General features: G+C 45.9%; 1 protein-coding gene, 2 non-coding genes and 1 pseudogene across 3 annotated transcripts; 1 reads left to right on the forward strand and 3 right to left on the reverse strand.

Annotated features, from left to right (window-relative positions):
- Window positions 1–1,274: 1,274 nt before the first annotated feature.
- Window positions 1,275–1,348, forward strand: TRNAT-AGU. Its single transcript has one exon. It is a non-coding gene; the product is annotated as a tRNA-Thr (tRNA).
- A 3,863-nt stretch (window positions 1,349–5,211) lies between these two features.
- On the reverse strand, window positions 5,212–5,294 carry TRNAL-CAG. The gene has a single exon. It is a non-coding gene; the product is annotated as a tRNA-Leu (tRNA).
- A 1,077-nt stretch (window positions 5,295–6,371) lies between these two features.
- Window positions 6,372–9,232, reverse strand: LOC121500120 (annotated as a pseudogene).
- A 674-nt stretch (window positions 9,233–9,906) lies between these two features.
- Window positions 9,907–19,135, reverse strand: BTN1A1 (butyrophilin subfamily 1 member A1). Its single transcript, XM_041771501.1, has 7 exons — window positions 17,737–19,135; window positions 17,246–17,593; window positions 15,178–15,459; window positions 12,802–12,951; window positions 12,264–12,284; window positions 12,137–12,163; window positions 9,907–11,669 (listed from the first exon to the last, which is right to left on the reverse strand). The coding sequence occupies exons 1-7, from the start codon at window positions 17,801–17,803 to the stop codon at window positions 10,996–10,998; spliced, it is 1,569 nt and encodes a 522-aa protein (XP_041627435.1). The 5' UTR covers window positions 17,804–19,135; the 3' UTR covers window positions 9,907–10,995.
- Between the last annotated feature and the right edge of the window lie 380 nt (window positions 19,136–19,515).

The raw sequence follows: 19,515 nt of genomic DNA on the forward strand, positions 1-19,515 counted from the left end.
CTGCCTTCCCAGAATTTCAGTGTGAATGTAGACAGCTGCTAACCAAAGGGAAAAGCCAAACAAAATACTCTCGGCTCTGCTGTCTTTCTGACGGCCACAGTTTGGTCAAAGCCATATGAGGTGTGACTGTGCTGCTTATGACTATATTAGCTCCAAGTGCACTAATAATATAGTGGCTACTCTTATCATATTAAGGAAAATAGGTGATTATTCCTTAGAGTCTCAAACTAATTGTATAGACTTTCTATGTTTTACTGAAATGAGAAATCTAGTAGAGTCATGGGCTTTTACACCTCACTCCCCCACCTCCCATCATATATGTAGGTGGAGGTAAAGGCCTCTTATAGTGTGACAGAGAACTCCTTCAAATATTGATAGAGTTTAGAAAAACTAAAATATTGATTTCAACATTATCACCATGACAATAGATTTCAAGCAACACAACCAATCATCATTTCATAGGGGAAGTTACTTTCACAGTTTACGGCAACAATTGGGAGTTTCACTGGTGCTTACTGTTCAAATTTTATTCCCAAGGACAGATTTATTTTACAGAGAATAGAATAAATTGGGAACACTTACAAATACTCACTTGAGACCTCATGACAATCTAGAAATTCTTATGAATGTCTCAATTTGACATCTTACCAAACAGATCCTTTGGACAAGTTTTGGGACAAGAAAGCTTCTCTCCCTCTGTAGTTGCAGAGGAGAAGGGACTGCTCTCTCCTTTCTCTCTAAGACTAGGTTTAATTATGAAGTCTTGTATTTTTAAGGTGTGACTCTGGAATTCCACTAGCTAACATTATAAGCAAGAAGCAGGCAGGTGGAAACCAATTTTCTGGAAAGAAATGAGGTTAAGGAATGAATTTTTAATTAAAGACTGAAACATAGGACTGAGAGCTGGCTCCCTTCGGGGACCAGTTCTGGGTGCTGGGAGTATTCTGGTGTCAGTGTGGTGTGTTCCCTCCCTTGGGCCCCGGGTCCCACTCCCACTCCCCGCGGAGGCAGGAGAACTGCCCTGCTCGCAGTTTCTGGGACAGGATGCCTCGGGCTCCCGCGGGAAGGAACTCAAGTTTTCCTGTAGCCGCGCGGTTTCTTAGGTCTTCGTGGTGGTGAAGCGGGATTGACTCGTCGTTAGGGTCTGGGGTCGTCATGGAGGTGAAGCATTTGTGCTGCTCCTGACCCTCTATAGTGAGAAAATCCAGAGATGCACGCAACAAAAGCAAAGATCATTCCCTTTCACAGTCGATTTAGAAGCCAGTGAACGAGTTGGCTCCGTGGCTTAGCTGGTTAAAGCGCCTGTCTAGTAAACAGGAGATCCTGGGTTCGAATCCCAGCGGGGCCTTTTGTGATTTTCCCACCCTCAATAAAGAGGATGAGTGATCAAAGTGTAGTATTTGGGATAGATTACTCTGCAGAGTTTGGAATTTGACTCTACTGTTTTATATGGGTCTGAGGGTGGCCTCTCTGTTTGCGTAGAGGAAATGTAAAGATGAACTTACATTTCTTTAGGGAGAAAGAATTTCTACCTTATGTCAACATCTTTATTGCCCATGTAATATATTTTTAGCACTTGCTAAAGGAACCAGGGAAAGCTGAAGGCAAAATCACCACGTTTAAACTACAAACTACATCATCATCTCTGGTCATTCTATTCTCTTTCACCTGGGGGAATTCCAAAGGGATGCACTCTCACAACCTGCAGGCAGTATTTTTAGAAAGGTCAACCTCTGGCATGATTGATAAATGTGTTGTTGAAAGCCACCAAAACCCAACAATATAACACAAGCTGTAAATGAGTATTTTAAAAGGTGATTTTGTGCCCAGAATTTTTTTGGAAGGGAAAATCAAACAGAAACAAATACTTGTTACCGTGATTTCAGAAAAGAGCGTGTCAGGGAGAAGCATCTATGTGATTGTCCATCAGAGTGGGTGGCCCACTAGAACAGGCAGACTTGGAAAAGGCAGGCTGACTTGAAGAAGCTCAGAAGAGCTGAGGCACCTACTCCCAAACTTTCCAAGAGGGAAGAAAAAATGGAAAGAAGGAAAGAAGTCTGGAGTTCTACTTGCAGCCAGGCCCCTCCAGAAACTAAGACCAGAGAGATGGAAGCTCACTGTAGCTGTTACCAGCCCTCTTATTCATCTCCCACCGCCAAGCTCCCCACCACCTGGCACAAAAAGTTCCACCAACCTGCTTTTACCTTCAGAGCACATTATTTTATGTAGGTGGTCAAGGGTTGAAATATGATCTCTTGTTCTATCTATGGAAACAAAATGTCACAAAGCTTTGAGGAAAAGTTCAGACACCAACTATTCTTATGGAGAATTTCTCCGCTCACTCTGCAGCTTAACTGCCCCTTTTCTTTAGAGGCATCAGCAGTAATGAAAAGGCAGACTCTTTTTCACTACACCCTCCCATCCTCTGCTCATGAAAGCCTTTTTTTCCAGGCCTAGAGTACAGAATTCTATCAAATGCAGAGGATAGCTGAGTCACTGTATAGAAGTCAATACTAAACCACTACTTCATCCCGTTACTGAATTTGACTTAATCTTCACCCCCCTGCTCCATAGGGGTCCAGGAACACCTTTACTGGGATGCTTCCAGCCAAGAGGCCCTCAATTGATTGCATGAGGTAATAGTACTGGCTACTAAAATGTATAGAATGTTCCAGGTGATGAATCTAACCATCTCTCCCAAAAGCTTAAAAGCCTTTCTAAGTCTCCATATTTTCAATCATGAAAGTGATTTATACGTACCGGTGGAAATGACTTAATCAAATGCTTGTTTATTCAAGCGGTGCCTATTTGTCCAGAGCCAACTATAGGGCAAGCACCATGCTAATCACACATGGGTCCTGAATTCTGTTCTAAAAAGACTAGGGGACGGTGTGGCAAACAACTCAATGGCAGTTCCAGGATGGTAGTATTTAATAATACTGGGAGTGGGGACACTGTGGGCCATGGTTTGCTATTTAACCCAGACTGGCGGAGGTAGAAGGAAGTGGGGGAGGACTTCATGAAAGAAGTGACATCCAGACTGAGCATGAAGGAAATGTAGGAGACTTCTTGCAGACATGAGAATGGATTGAGGAGAAGGAGTGGAAAAAGTGCTCAGGGCAAAGGGGAAACTGTGTGACCAGAGGTGTGAAAGGGGATGCCCAGTGCAGGTAAGTGGAAGCAATGAGGGGGGGAGGTATGTCTGCACCTGAAACTCTTCTGTGTCTGGAGATGACCAAAGGCCTTTGGGCATCCTCATCATTTGTGGCCTCATGAAGATCACAGATGGACATGACCTGATAATTGACAGTTATCAAGTACTTCATTTGTTTTGTTTTGTTTTTGCTTTATGGTTTTGTTTGTGTTTATGTTTGTGTTTTTCAAAAAGACCATGTGTTACCCAAGCAGAAAGGGTGGCATTTGGAATTTACCAGTTGTGAGTAAGTAGAGTTTACGGCTGGACTGCTGAGATTTTTCTGTGAGGAGGTGGAGCTGGAATTCTTATTTCACCCTGGATAGCAATACTCATCTACTTGCTTTTTATCTTTGTTGCCATCCTGTCTACTTCTTGGGGCAAGGGCTATATCTCTGGATCTCCAGAGTTCAACATAGGCCCCAGCAAACAGCAGGTGCTCTATTGGAACAAAAAAATATCGTTTATCCAGTGTTGGTTATTTACCAGGCCTTTATTATTTGCCAAGTACTTAATACATACTAGGTTATGCAATTCTCACAGCATACTTACAAAGGATTGTTCAATTATTTCCCATATTTTAAAGAGGAGGGCACCAAGGCAGAGGGATACAAAGTCACTTGCCTGGAAAGTCATAGAGTTCATAAGTGGCAGAGTCAGGGGTGAGCTCATGTAACCAGAATAGCATTAAATCAACCTGTTGGCCCCCCAAGTATCTCTGAATGCTTCTCCTCTTTGCACCTATTTGCTGTTCCCTCCTTTGTCATGTGCTGCTGAGACCCAAGTGGGGACTCAAAACGGGCAGACATGGACTGAATATATGGCCACCTGGACAATAAGGAGAAACCTACTTTAGTTGTTCTTTACTAACCTTATTGATGACCATCTTTCTAAGAAATACCAATTCATTTTTCTTTCACTATATGTATGAACATTCCTGTGAATTTTAAGGAGTTTGGGAGAGGGCAGAATGATTCTGAATGTCAATGATCACAAAACAGATTTGCCCCATTTGCTGTCTTTCTAAGTGAGTGTTTGATTAGATTTCTTTTTTAAAAAGGAACAGTGGGGAGAAAACTCGAGTTACCTGAGATTTTTTATTATTTGGGGCTTTGCAATAAATTGTGTAAGAATAATAATATTCACTGTCCAAGTTTTGAGTTCAAAATAGAAATACCGTATGCTAATATTTGTAATTAGCTATTGATGCTTAAGATAAGCAGGCTGGACATCAGGAACCTTGAATTTGGGGAATATTTCTGAAGACGTCACTACACACGAATTTCTGTGTTTCTAAATCACATTCCCTGGGTCCTGAATCCTTTTCTGAAGCTCAAAGTTTGCAAACCGTCAGACTCTCATGCTGTTATGACAGGGAAAGCTCCACAATGGAATAGATGGGAGGATGTTCATTGAGAGCACCTTTTCTGTGGTGGGGAGGCATGGGACCCAAACTGGGAGTCATCCCTGGGTGAGTAGGCAAACACACACTTGTGGCAATTGAAAGAAATTGATCTTTTTTTCCAGGCCTAGATGTACATACAGCAGCATAAATAAACCTGAAAGCCATGGTAGGACATAATATGGTAAAAATAGAATGAAATATAGGAGGCAGCGTCATTTATGTAAATTAAAGAGGGAAGCACTGAAACCAAAAACAAATGTTCTACAAAAAAAAATATTTAGAAAGGAAAAGATGACCTCTCTCCAGTAATTTCTTATGGGGGTGAGGGATGGGAAATAAGCTTGAAGGTGAATATTAGAAAGAAATCTATAAGTAAACATAACAAAAGAGGGGCCCTGGGAACATCAGTGTTTGTGATTTAGGAGTTGACATGCCTTTCATTCCTTGAATGTGAGAAAGATAGGAGATGAAGGTAAAACTACTAGATCTTATGTCTTCTAGATAGAGTGCATAATTTTAGAGCGTTGATAAGAAATTTTAAAATATTGATCATTTCACACGAGGGAGAATATAGGAAAAGGAGGCAGGATACATTCAATTGCTAAAAACAACTTGTCAGGAGTGGGATTCGAACCCACGCCTCCAGGGGAGACTGCGACCTGAACGCAGCGCCTTAGACCGCTCGGCCATCCTGACTCACCGAAGGTTGTTCTTGCTCTTAATATATTTCTGGGTCTCCGGAAACACTATTAATTTATTCAAGATAAGGGACTTCTCCGGAGAAAGAGTTAAAGTGCGCCGGGGTAAGCCGCCGGCGCGCCCGCCTGGGAAGCGCCGCACGCGGCCGGGTTCCCGGGGCGGCCGAGGAGCACCTGTTCTGCGACCTGGATGCCAGGCCCCGCGGAGGGCGGGGCGGGATGCCGGAGAAGAAGGGCACCCTCCCTCCACTCTCGGGGAGTCCTGCAGAAGGCAGACCGCGTTCTCCCAGGTCTTAGGGCACGGCAGGTGTGTGCGGGCTGAAGCCCAGCCCGCAGGTGCTCACTCTGGGAGCCAGGTTAGGAGGCCGGCTGGTCTAGCTCCGGGTTCTGAGTTCATTTTGCTCTATGCACTGAGGACTTACGGTGTTACTCTATGGATGTTTTACTGCAAGAGGTAGTTTGAAAAAAAAAAGGAGGGGGGGAGTGGGGGGAGTAGTTTCTGTATCTAGTAAACCTGGCACAGGGGGCCCTTGATACCATGCAGCCACCTTTCTAAACATACCTAATATCATATATGACCTTTTCTCGCCAAGTGTTACAATCAGGATCCTGTGGTCAGAAAAGCATTCACTGCAAGTCCAGGAACCTGACTGCGAGTTTCAAACAAAGCTAGGACTAGTGTATTAACTGCCCGCAGTATTTCAGACGAGACATTTTGTCTCTGTCCATCTGAGAAACTGCTTTCCTAGGTGCTTTACAGTTTCATCTAAATTCAGTTAAGGAAATACAGTGCTTCATCTCATAAATGATGCAACAAATCCTCCTCTCTGGGGAACCAGTTAGAGGCAAATTCTTAGTCTCAGCCAGACCTACTGAATCAGGCATTTTGGGGACAAAGTCCAGTAATCTGTGTCTAATAACCGCTCCATGCAATTCCAAGGCAGGCCCAAGTGTGAGAGTCACCCGCTTAAAGCCTAGCAACCTGTAGTTCTTTTTTTTTTTTTTTAAACTTTTACACTTAAGTATTTTATTATATGCTGCTGCCAGTGTATATAAAATAATTGCCCTTGTGAAATAGAAATTTATGAAAATTCAGAGAGGTAGATGTTAAGGACTGACAAAGGTAGAAGTTTATATAGTATGGCACGTGTTATAGGGATAAGCTTTGGTACAGGCTTCAAATTTAGTTCTCCTTTGAATATTCACTGGTTCATGTAAAGTGGTTTAGAAAACCATCAAAAGATTCGTTTTACTACAAAAAGGAACAGACTTTCTGGGGTCTGAAGGGATTCGTACTTGAAGACACACCAGTTTGCAGGGGGTCGTGTTGGGCATTCTGCAGACAGAATTATTTCAAATCTGCAGCTGCCTGGGAGACTTTCAGGCGGTTGAGCCCCGCTTCCAGCCGGAGCTGCTGAGCCACTTTCTTCATCTCGGCGACGCTGGAGGAACCAGACATGGTGCTCGCAGGTGCTGGGCAGGCTCATCGGTGGGTGGATCCGTCGCACAGTGGGTCCCAGGGGCGCAACCTGTAATTCTTAACAGATCCACTGCTCTGCCGGTAGCAGGAGGTGACATGTGAAAGCATGTAGCTATTGCCAACATCCTCCCCACCTCAGACCTGAGAGTTCCACCTGGGAATTGTATTTGTTAAGAATTCCCCTCCACCCCTAGGTGATTCTCCTGTGAACCCACGTTTGAATCATTATTTTAGGAGCTTTAGAAAAAGGCTGAATCTTTCTTTTAAGGGTAAAGTGGAGGAGCCACATTCAAAAGAATGTTCAGACCTCTGTGGTACAGGCCTCTGGCCCAAAATATTTGTGAATCCTAGAGTGCCAGAGTCCAAAGCACAACTTACGATGGATGTTCATAGGCTCCGTATATGTGTACCCACGTGCACTGGGAGGTCTGGATATGAATCATTGGAAATAGCCAGGGATGACTATAACCAAAGGAAGGTGTCCCCTGGTACCTGAAATGCCAGAGCCCACCTGTCCAGGAGAAAAGACGGAAATAATCTGTAGAGAATATTAAAATCCGATTATTGGAGTGGTTGTACAGGAGGAGGCTGTATGTAAGCGTTTTGTGAAGACAAATATAATCTCTCAAGGATACAGATAAACTTTTTGGGTTTTAGAGGTCTAGCAACATCCGATGTCATCTCTTCTAGAAAATTCAGAAATAAAGCCAGGACTACCAAGACTGATTGTTTCCTCTAGGCACTGGTAGCTGGTGCCAGTTGGAGAGAGCCTGGAGGTAGCTGGTGCCAGTTGGAGAGAGCCAGTTGGAGAGAGCCTGGAGGAGATCAGATAAGTTCTTCCTTAGAGGTGTCTCATGAAAAGAGGTGAGAGCTGGGGGTGGAGTGGGTGAGTGGAAAGGAAGGACACAAATGTTTCCTAAGAATCTACTGTCAGCTCAGTACTGTACCTGGTGACCATTTTCCTTGAGTGGTCAGGGAAATCATGGATCATGGGTAGGTCAAGGATTAGGAGGAAGGGGAGAGGAGTCACAGAGCTGATTAAAACCTATGATGTCTTTCTATTCTCAGAGAGGGGTTCTTGTGGCAGCCCTGTCTATTCTGAGTGAGATTTCACATAAACATTTCAGGATACACGTTATACATTAAACCAGCAGAGCAACTGCCTAAGATTCCCAAATATTTTTAAAGAACTTTGGACTTTGTTTTTCTTTGACTTTCTAGAAGTATAATTTGAACACAAATGAATACTTAAAGCCGTGATAAATAATGCTCTTCTCCCAAGGGTATTGGGGTGTGGGGCATGGCATGAGGTGGACAATGTGGTGAGAAGTGTTTGAGGCAGGGGCTCCAATGGAAAGGAAGACACTGGGTGTTGAGGATCCATGAAATGATGAAGGGGCCCTTTCTATCTGGTTCTCCAGGTCCCTGCTCTTGGTCCGAGTAAAAGGTGGCACATTTCATTGTTTTTCTTCTCCTGACCCTCTTCATACCTAAGACTCACCCAATCAATGGATCCCACCTTGGTAATCTCTCTAAGTCTCTAGTCTTGCTACTCATCGTGGTTTGTTCTGTGGAATATGTCCTAAACAGAGAGAGAACAAGGACACTCACTTTCAGATCCTAGCTTGGACACAGACTATATGCTTTAATTAGATATCTTTATGACTCCTGGCTTCAGTTTCTTATCTCTGAAATCCCCAAATAACACCTGTGTGGGTCTCCTGATGCACAAGCCTTTATGTGTATTCATAAAGGGGTTGGGGTCTCCGGGCTGATAGTAACAAAGATGAGTAATAGAGAGTTGTTGACAATGTCGTATGTCACGATACACAGTGAATGTGATGATAATAGGCCTGTTTGGTGTTTAGAATCGCCCCCTAAGAGACAATGTTGGGCTTTACTTTGTCACAGTCCTCTGTGAGGGTAGTTAGTAGACTGCAAATTAAGAAAAATTGGTTCTTAGCTTACTCATGAGATATGTCATGTGGTACAATGATGGAAATAATATGTCCAGTGTGAACATAATTTGGAAGCTGGCTTTCTTGTTGTTGGATTTGTAATAGATCTGATTTTGATGATTTCTTGGCAGGCGACACACATATCAGGTGATATGGTCTCCCACCATTTGGTGGACCTTTGGAGATTCACAATCTGTCCCCTTTGGGCTGTGGACATGCTTGAATTGCATTAAGGTCAGGCCTTCTGTGAAGGAGACCCTTTTCGATCCTTGCTTGGGACCACACAGGGGAAAGTGGGCATCTTACTGAACAACAAGGGTCTTGAAATAGGAAACCATAGGGCTTCCCCTCTGGAAGAGTGGTTTCTAAAGATCACCCAAGTGTTTCTGGTTTCCAATTACAAGGCATTACCATTAAAAATTTCCCAAATCTTTCCTCCTCCTGGAGGAGTACTGTTAACATCTGAAGAGGTGGCCTCACTCACCTATACCAGGAGTCAATTACCTTTTTAGTAGTAGACATGGAGTCACCTCCCAGAGGCTACAAGTCAGCAGCCACGGGTACTCCGGCCTTTCTGTAAGTAGCTAGATGCTAAGGGGACAGCAGCCCCTAGTGCCTGCCTGCCCCTGCCAGCCCACTGCCATCAGGCCTGCAGAGGAGTCTTGGAAACAGAAACGCACGCTGCTCTGTCCAGTCAGCTGCATTCACATGCAGTTTCTCTTTCTTTCTTTCTTTCTTTCTTTCTTTCTTTCTTTTTTTTCTATGCATGCAGTTTCTTTCCTGTTTTTGTTTCAGTTCCACTCATTGGGGTAAAGAAAATGTGCAGATGCCACTTTCAGCAATCAACAGACTTATTAGGCTAAAACCATGGGTGACCTCTCTTCTGGAAACTGGAAAAACACAATGGAAATGGAAGGTGTAAGCAGTCCATTGGCATGATAAGCTACATGTCTACAGGAAAATGCAGACATGAACAGGCGTGGTCAGCCTAGCTGTGCTGAGCACAGGGACATGGCATCTGGGGACCCAGGGGGCAGTGCACAGGGATGCTGGGTGGGGAGACTGAATGCTGGCCTGGGGTGGCCATGAACTGCAGGGGGAGCAAATTGAAGGTACATTTGGGGTCTTTTTTTTTTTTTTTAAGATTTATGTGTTTATTTAATTGACTGAGATAGAGAGCACGAGCAGGGGGGAGGGGCAAGCAGGCTCCCACTGACCAGGGGGCCCCATGTGGGACTCGATCCCAGGACCCCAGAACCAGGAGCTGAGCCAAAGGCCAACACCAAACCAACTGAGCCACGCAGGTTCCGAGTCTGAGGGGTTTAAACCAGATGTTGGGATGAGGGCCGAGGGGCCCTGAGGCTGACCCTGGCTGATAAAAGGGTGCAGTCACTCAGGTGGATTCCTGTAAAGCCTCTGAGATGGACAGATTCTAAATCAAAAGGAAGGAGAGAGCTGAAAATGTGTGTGGAGTCCACAAAGAGAGACTGGAATGACCCCTGGGTGACAGGCAAACAGGAGACAGCAGAGAGGAAAGCAGGATCTGGGGTATGGCAATGCTTGCAGCCTGGCTTTTGTCTGAAGTTTTCTCCTGGATCAAATGTTCAGTCTGGCCCCCAGCCCTGCTCATTTCATCCCTTCTCTAGGCCCCCAGGCCAACTGCTCAGATCCCACAGAAGTAGTGCCAGTGGTCTCCACTCTGGAGGGTGTGTCTTAGGGAACTGGAGATACAAGCCCAGAAACTCTAGAAGTGGGCCAGGTGTTCATCCTTGGCCTGGGTTCCCCTCACTGTCCTCCTTTGGGATGCCCCCCCCACACACAAGTTACTTTATGGGATTTCAACCTTGGATCTTCTCTTCCCAGAACCTTTTGGGTTTCCTGCTTGCCTAAAGCATGTTCCTCTACACATCCCTATTCTGGACACCCAGATGTTTCTGTCATAACCCCATGCCAACCCAACCCCCATCTTATTGCCGAGCTATCCCTCCCTTTAGGATTTGGCCTCTGGGGATAGGAGAACACTGGAAGGAGCTTCAGAGTTACCTCCCTGCCCCCTGAGCATCAGTACAGAAACAGATGAGGAAGGTCCCACACCCCACACTCTCTAGCAGCAGCAGCAGCAGCAGCAGCAGCAGCACAACCTCCCCAAGACCAACTGATCCCTACCCAACAGGAAGAAATGGAGGAGCTGACAGGTGGTGCTTCAGAGGCATGGAGGGAAGGCCTTAGGGCAAAGGAAAGCAGTCTGGCTGGGATATTCCTTAAAGTGCCCTTTGGCTGGGCTGGGTGGGGATTAGCTTAGAATGGAGGGTGTCTGTATCCCCAGAGGCAGAGTCCTGCCCCATGGGGGACAGCGGGATCTCCTTAGTGAAGTCCTTGGCATCAGCAACCACTGTGACTCTCTCAGGCCCATCAGTGATTGGGCAGATGGTCAGGGGCTTTTTACCACAGGACCACAGGCAGAAGAAAGGCTGGAGGGGACCAGAGAAGGAAGCATTGGAGAAAGCATAAATAGGGGACCCATCAGTCATATTGTAGAAGGAGAGGTCTCCTGATTCATAGTCCAGGAAAATCCCCACCCGACGGGGGTGTCCTACCAATGGGAGAGGGGTCCGCCGTGGGGTGAGGGCCCAGTACCCATTCCCATACAACTCCACAGCCCAGAACCCATTCTCAGGAGTCATGGGGTCAAACCCTTTCTTCACCACATTCTCCCTACATACGCCGACTGCCCAGTCAGCCCTGTCTCCCACCTCTACCTCCCAGAAATGTCGCCCTGATGTGAAGGTCTCACAACCCAACACACAAGGCCAGGAGTCAAATCTCTCTGGTTTCTCAGGCAGTTCTTGACGTGAATCTTCCAGTCGGACAGACTTTGAATCCTCAGACAAAAAGAGGTGGGGGTGGGCGGTGTCTGGATCCAGAGTCACATCAACTAGAGACAGAGAGCACAAGTCTGAGCATCAGTGACCATTAGGGGTTACAAGACCTATTCTTTCTTTTCCAATAAATAAGTAAGTAAGTAAGTAAGTAAGTAAGTAAGTAAGTAAGTAAGTAAGTAAATAAGCACTGTTCTAGATGTTGGCAGGTCCTCTTAGGAGGAGAACTGTTTGGCCTGTGCAGCTGTCTCTATTTTCCTCTTCCATCAAAAGTCTTGGGGTGAAGTGTGAGCCAACTGTCGCCAATGCCCAATGGTCCCTGTCAGAGGGGCTTGTCTTCTCATCATCTCCCAAGGGCCCTCTATGTGCTTCAAGGAAAATGTGGAGGCCATTTGCTATCATCTTTCCCCTATCTATCCTTACCAGGAAAATGGGTTAGTGTTTTTTATTTCCAAGTATGATAGGACTTTGAATCCCTGGGGGATTGAGCCTCAGAGCTCCTGAGAAGTTCAGAGCCACTGACCTCTGTGCAGTGTAGCCTTTTTCCATTCTGCAATGAGAGAGAGAGAGAGAGAGAGAGAGAGTCAGTGACAGGTTTTCTAACAAGAGAGAACATCTTGGTGAAATAATGACAAGAAGAGAGAACTTACTGAGCTCTTCTAGGAGTTTCTCTGGAAAACAAACAAATACCTTAATGACCTTTTATAGTGGGCATGAGGGAGGGTAAAAAACTGGTGTGAGGAACACATAAAGGAGTAAATTGTTAATTCATGACTACCTGATTACAGAAACTTTGTCAATAATAAGGAACAAGGATTATGGTGGTGTTTTTTTTTGTTTTTTGTTTTTTTTCCTAAGAAATGTGTCAGCAGGAAGTTCCTACTGGTTTGGGATGAGATCTGCAATCTTTACTGGGAAACTGAGTTAGAAGTGAGAAGAGAGTCTGGGGGCTGTGGAGTGGCGATAGTGAGTGAATATCAGGTCTAATATCTCAGTTAGCATTGGTTTTGACTCCTTCTACACCCCAGACCTTCATATTGGGTATTGGTGGATTCAGGTGCCTTATAATCCCCCCCCCTCTTGACTTTCAGAATTCTGGAATCAAATATCTTCCTATTGGCAGCCATCTGAAAGGACTTGGATCTAACCCCATTTGGAAGCACGCCTGACAAGCAGCCCACGACTTACCCTTAGAGCTGAATTCATCCCTTCTGTGTCTAGATCTTTCCTTGTATAGTCTCCAAGTACAAACTATGGACCCAATTGTGAGAAGTCCCAGGACCATCAGGATGACAGCCACTGCCACCATCCAAGGAGTCAATCTTGGGAAGAAGGGAGCTGAAACAAAATCCCAAGAAGGACAAGTTGTTGTACAACTCCGAATAAATCCAGCTCTGTTTTCTGATTCCAAAGGGTTGGAAGAGAGGATAATTTGGACCTCTCCCACTCCTCCCCTGGCAAAAAAATAGTCCTTCCAATGCTGCTTTTAGCTCTTCAGAAAAGTTTCAATCTTAAGTAGGTGAGGGCAGAGAAAGAGAGGAATGAAATGAACAGGAGTCATTTCGGGCCTGATGGCATGCTGCTCACTAGGGGTGTCACCTTAGAGATTGGGACTGGCTGCCTGTGAAAGGATCAAAATGCCTTTGTGTGTGTGTGTGTGTGTGTGTGTGTGTGTTTTTGTTGTTGTTTTTCATGCCTTTGGCTAAGGATTTACTACACCTGCCCTTGGAAGGGATAAGAAAAAAACGTAAAAAGAAATAGCTAGCTCAGAGCCCAAATTCCTAGTTCATGGATGTCAAGGTTGCTACAAGATTACCCTGTTTTTCAACCATGCTCAGATGGTGGTTCCTTGTGCAGGCTATTTAACAGTGCTGTGATAGCCAACAGGACAAAAGGCCACTCACACAAGTGTATTTGTTTAGAAGAAAACAACATGTATGGTCCACACAACCTCTTGAATTTCTGTTATATTGCAGAAAGCCTTAATGGTTTAGTAATTCCAGTTAATATAACCAAGATGATGTAATTATGTTTAATTTTGCAAGGTATACAACAGTGATCTACTTTGGTGTCAGTTTTTCAAGAAAGTTTGAATTATGGGCAAGAAAAAAAAAAGTCATTTCGGGACAGGACCGGGGAAATAAAGAAAATAATGGATCAATTCAGGTTATTGTGAAAATTCTTTCTTAACTGTCAATACAGGATGGGAGCCAAGTGGGTAGAGGAAGTAAATCAGGAAGGGAATTGTCACAGAATGGGACTGTGTGCCACAGAATGGGACTCAATGACCAAAGAATAAGGAAATGTTCCTGCCTAAGCCAGAGATAGTTTGGGGGAATAATGAGAATACCTGCTTTCCTGAGGACCCTGGAAACCTAGACAGAGCTCTAGCATGGGATGAGAAAGACAGAGGGGCAAGGGTGGAAATGGGTTTTCTTGTTACTTCAGGAGAGGAGGCCCACCCCCAGAGACAAAGTTTCTGTATCTAAGATCTATATCCCAAAATGGAAAATCTGGACTTTCTATGAGATCAAGGCAGATTTTATGGATTTAGGATTTAAAAAAAATTTTTAAGATTCTATTTATTTATTTTTTTATATTTTATTTATTTATTCATGAGAGACACAGAGAGAGGCAGAGACACAGGCAGAGGGAGAAGCAGGCTCCATGCAAGGAGCCCAATGTGGAACTTGATCCTGGGACTCCAGGATCCAAAGGCAGGCGCTAAACCGCCAAGCCACCCAGGAACCCCTAAAGATTCTATTTTTTGGGACACCTGGGTGGCTCAGTGGTTGAACGGTTCAGTGTCTGCCTTCAGCTCAGGGTGTGATCCCAGAGTCCCAGGATTGAGTCTCATATCGGGCTCCCTGCATGGAGCCTGCTTCTCCCTCTGCCTGTGTCTCTGCCTCTCTCTCTCTCTCTCTCTCTCTCTCTCTCTCTCTGTGTCTCTCATGAATAAATAAAATCTTTTTAAAAAATATTCTATTTATTGGACAGAGAGAGAGAGAGAACAAGCAGTGGGGAGAGGCAGAGGGAGAAGCAGACTCCTGGCTGAGCAGGGAGCCCAAGGTGGGGCTTAATCCCAGGACCCTGGGATCATGAGCTGAGCTGAAGGCAGATGTTTAACCGACTGAGCCACCCAGGACCCCCTGATTTTATGCATTTAGAATCTTTTCTTTTCCGGGGCACTGTGTGGCTCAGTGATTGAGTGTCTGCCTTTGGCTTGGTTTGTGATCCCGGGGTCCTGGATTCGAGTCCTGCATCAGGATCCCCCGCGGGAAGCCTGCTTGTCCCTCTGCCTATGTCTCTGCCTCTCTCTCTATGTACCTCTCATGAATAAATAAATATTTTTTTTAAAGAATCTTTTCTCTTCTTTTTTTTTTTTTTTTTTTTAATCTTTTCTCTTCTAATGAAATTGAGGGAGGTTCCTTTATGCCAGTGGTCCTTTATGCTTAGGTGGGGAAAGTAGACAATTGTACCATGAGGGCATGGCTTGGGCAGGTGTCCCAGGCAATATGGCCCTGAAATGGCATCAAATAGGAACTCAGCCTTGATTTTACTGACCTGGTATCAAAATGTCTACTTCCTTCTGCTGGCCAAGAAGGAGGTTCTGGATACAGCAGGTTACATTCTTCATGGAGGGGTCTCTGATGACCACTGAAGCAGCCACACTGAACAGGCCTTCTTCATCAGGATTCCTAGACTCTGATGTGGATGAAAACTTTTCTCCCTCGGAAGTTCTCCACTGTATCTGGGGTTCTGGGTACCATCCTACTGAGGTACACTCCAGCCGGACCTCTCCACTTTCTTGAACTTCCATACGGATGTAAGGATCGGAGCCCAGAGCTATGGAGAGAGAAACTGGCCTTACTTCTTTAGTGGACGTTCTCCTGGGAGTCTTATAACCATAGGGTTACACAGTTTTAGAAACAGAAGCACGCAGGGACTGGGAGTGAAGGATCCATCTTCATCTCCTATTCCATTACACAAGAAAGCTGTGCTATCAATAAAAGAAATTTCCTGCCTTATCGGAGAGGGATGCCATATTGGGACTTAGTGCTTGAGATGTGGGCAGGAGATTGATGGGCCAACAAAGGGAGCTTTTCTAATCGGCAGGAAGAACAAGACCAATGGCATAGACACAAGTAAGGGAGCTCCAGAGATGGGAGAGGGCTTTGGTCAGAAGTATTATGAAAGCCTTGGGGGGTGGGGGGCGGGTAGGAGAACTAGGAGTGGGTATTTGAGGATGATCAGAGAAGGAGTATCCTTGAAGAGAAGGAGGTTGGAGGTTCTTTGCATTGAGATTGTAGCTGACAATTTAAGTTTCCTTTATCTGTGTTACTGATTCAGGGATTTTCTTAAATGGGTTTCAACCTCATCTTCCCTACACACAGTTATGTCCTAATATATATCAACATAAAGCTGTTTTTCCTTTCTGTCTTCAGCCTGATTATTTTCTTACACTTCTACAGAGTACAAAAAACAAAAAACAAAAAACAAAAAACAAAACAAAAACAAAAAAAACCAAGCTGCAGAGAAGAATCCTCAAACATGTGTCCACAACTGTTGGTTTAAATCCATGTTCCAATTTGTGTGAAAATGTGGATTCTTTTCATGAAAAAGCTGCCATCTACAGCAGATTCTCAAAGATGTCTATCATTCATAAAAGGTAACAACGGCAGTTTTATGCTATCAGATCTCTAGGGTTTTATAATCAATGTTTAAGATACTTTCCGAAGAAGGAAATGTGAGTTGTACATAATGCATTATGTCCCTGTTCTGAGGCAGGGACCCAAATTACACCCAAGTATTTTTTAAACTTTATTTTAGTATAAACATAAAAGGTAATATATTCATATACTGGAAATTATAGGGCAGTCTGAGGCATAGCAATAATAATTACTTGTTCACAAGTAATAACAAGTATTATACTTGTTCACAAGTATACAATACTTCTACAAGCATTGATAATGCAGTTTCTTAGGTATTGTCTAATTTTATTTCATTCTTGAAAAATCTCCTTTTGACAGTTTTACAGCAAGGAATAAGGCTCAGAAAGAGATTTGTTTGCTGCCATTCACTAGTAAGTGGGAAAACCAGAGACAGTGCATGCTTTCCTCCTGAATGCTTACCATTTCCTTTATTGTTTCGCCCTGAATTTTGGCTTGAAGCAAAATAAAAGGAATCAAAAACCAAAAGCTTGTCTAGGTGGATCAAGAATGTTAAGGAGCAGCCAGGCTCTAGGATCTTAGGAAATCAGTCATTGGGTGCTAATCCATAAAGCAGCCGCAGAGGATGTGCACCACAGCCTCATCGTAGTGGGTGAAAAGTACGTAGTGAAAAGTAGATCAAAATGTTCAGGGCTGAGCCTGAATCACGGAGACTAGGTGTGCCCATGGAAAAGAGTGTTCTAGAGCCATTACATCTTACATTTATTTGATTAATAATACGGGGAAATGCTCTGACCCCACTCCCAAACGCCCCTCCCGCCCCCTCCCACTCTGGGCCTGCCCCCTTGTCCATCCTAAAAGGCATCTGGGCACTGCATCTGGTGGTTTCCAAAGTACCAGGGCCACAGGATAACCCACCCCGCCCGGACGCCACCGCGCCCGGTCAAAGCAGGCGTACTTACCGGCCACCTTCAGGTGCACGCTGGCCTCCTCGTAGCTCGCATCCTGCCGGAAGAAGCAGCGGTACTCGCCGTCGTCCGAGGCCCTCACCCGGTGTATCCTCACCGCGACGCGCCCGGCCGCGATGTCGGCGTCCACGAGCGAGGCCCGGCCGCGGTACTCGGCCACCTGCTCGGCCTCTTGCTCGCGCCCGTCCCTGCGCACCAGCACCACGGCCGCCGCCTTCCCGCGGAACCAGCGCAGCTCCATGCGCTCGGCGCTCACGTTCGGGGACAGGTGGCAGGGCAGCTCCACGTCTTCCCCCACCGCCGCCACGACGGGCTCCGCGGGTCCGATCACGTCAAAGCGGGCTGCGAAAAGCGGGCAGGCAGACAGCGTGGACGCGGGAGGCCCGCGGCCGCACAGACCCAAGTCGGTGTCGGCAGCGGGAGTGCCCGGCGGAGGTCGCCGGGGCCGCGAGCGGGAGGCCCGGGCGGGGGAAGCGGGGACCTACCCGAATCTGGCTTGGACAGCTGGAAGAGAGTGAGGAAGAGTAGACACGACTTTGGGGAAACTGCCATCTCCAAGCCTTCCTGGGGCAGAAGCTACTGGTGGCCTACCGGTGGTCGTCAGAACTCCCGCCTGGGTGATGAACCAACGAATGAATGCACGGGAGATCGCGCCCTTCTCTGCGTCCTCCCCCCCGCCCCGGCTCCTTCCAGCTTGGAACGCCCCGGACCTTTGCACCTGAAGCCCTCCGCTCGCCCCCTCCCACTACAGACCCTTGGTCCCGCAGCCACGGCACCGTGCACCCACTGCCCCTTTGGTCCGCCGCGCATACCGCCGCGAAAGAGACCCTAAAACCCCAAGAGAATCTTAGAAGAGAATGGTGAGGCCTAGTAACCATGAATGCGCTTCGTATCAACGAACAAGGCTTGGGACCACGGCTTTTCAAAAACCTCTTTTCCTCCCAAATACAGTAGTTTGGTATTCGCTTTGAGCAATGCAGGCTGAGACAGAAACCGGGGGTTGAAATGGAAGAGAACAGAGAAAAGATGAGGGGAGAAGGCACAAGAATGGGAACCGAGAGAACAAAGAGTAGAGGGTAGAGGGATAGAGGGACTGGGAAAGAAATGGGGAAGAAGGAGCCAGAGGAAGAGCAAATGCGCTGCTGGCTGCGGGCTCTCGGGTTCTCTGGAGGAGCGGGAGCGGTCACCGTACGGATCTCTGATCTGGCAGGAAGATGCACCAGGGGGTCCAGCGAGCAATCGGTAGAGCTGGCTGTGGCCCCAGGAGCAAAAGTTAAAGACAGCGGAAGAAGGAAGGGGGAAGTGCTCTCAGGAAAGCCTGCCCCCAGGTCCCAGATGCCTTTACTTGGGGGGTGGGGGGGAAGTTTTCCAGACAGATGGTGAGTCTGTATATTTGTGGTCTTCAGCTCAAAGACCAGAATATACACTGATGAGCTGGACTCAATCAAAGGTGACTGGACAAAAAAGAGAGAGGATCAAGAGAACACTAAAATGAGACGTAAGGCCTTAAGCCTGTTCATTCACCTCTTCAAATCTAATCTCCTTTTACCTCTAAATTAGGAATATTGTTGATAATACCTTCTTTGGAAAGGCACTGGATTAAATGAGATGAAGCAAGTAAAGTGCTTAGAGAACCGTAGGGATTTAGAAGACGGTAAGTTGTTATCCTGTTTGTTGTTTATGTGGGTTGAAAATTTAAAGGTAGGCTGGGAATGCATGTGTGTGATGCAAGACCTCAAAGTGACCTCCCTGCAAGCAACTCAACCTGCATCTCCCTATTTTGAACTAAACCTCTTATTGTTATGAAAAAAAATTTAAATATGGAAAAACATTTTTATTTTTTAGGATATTATTATTATTATTATTATTGAGAGAGAGAACATGAACTGGGGGGTGGGGTGGGAGAGGGAGAGAAAGAATATTAAACAGGAGCCCACGGCAGGGCTCTATCTCACAACCCTTAGATCAGGACCTGAGCCAAAATCAAGAGTCTGATGCTGAACTGACTGAGCCCCCAAGGAGTCCCTTTAAAAGACTTTAAGTAATCTCTACACCCACTGTGCAGCTCAAACTGACAACTCTAAGATCAAGATTTGCTTGCTCCACTGACTAAGCCAGCCAGCCACCCCTGGAAAAACATTTTTAAAAAGTAGAAATCACTGGGGCACCTGGGTGCTCAGTTGGTTAAGCACCTGCTTTCAGCTTGGTTCATGATCCCAGGTCAAGCCCCATATCCACACTGGGGGGGGGGGGGGTCCCTTGCT

The sequence above is a fragment of the Vulpes lagopus genome, chromosome 10 (genome assembly GCF_018345385.1).
Source record: "Vulpes lagopus strain Blue_001 chromosome 10, ASM1834538v1, whole genome shotgun sequence".
Lineage (NCBI taxonomy): Eukaryota > Metazoa > Chordata > Mammalia > Carnivora > Canidae > Vulpes > Vulpes lagopus.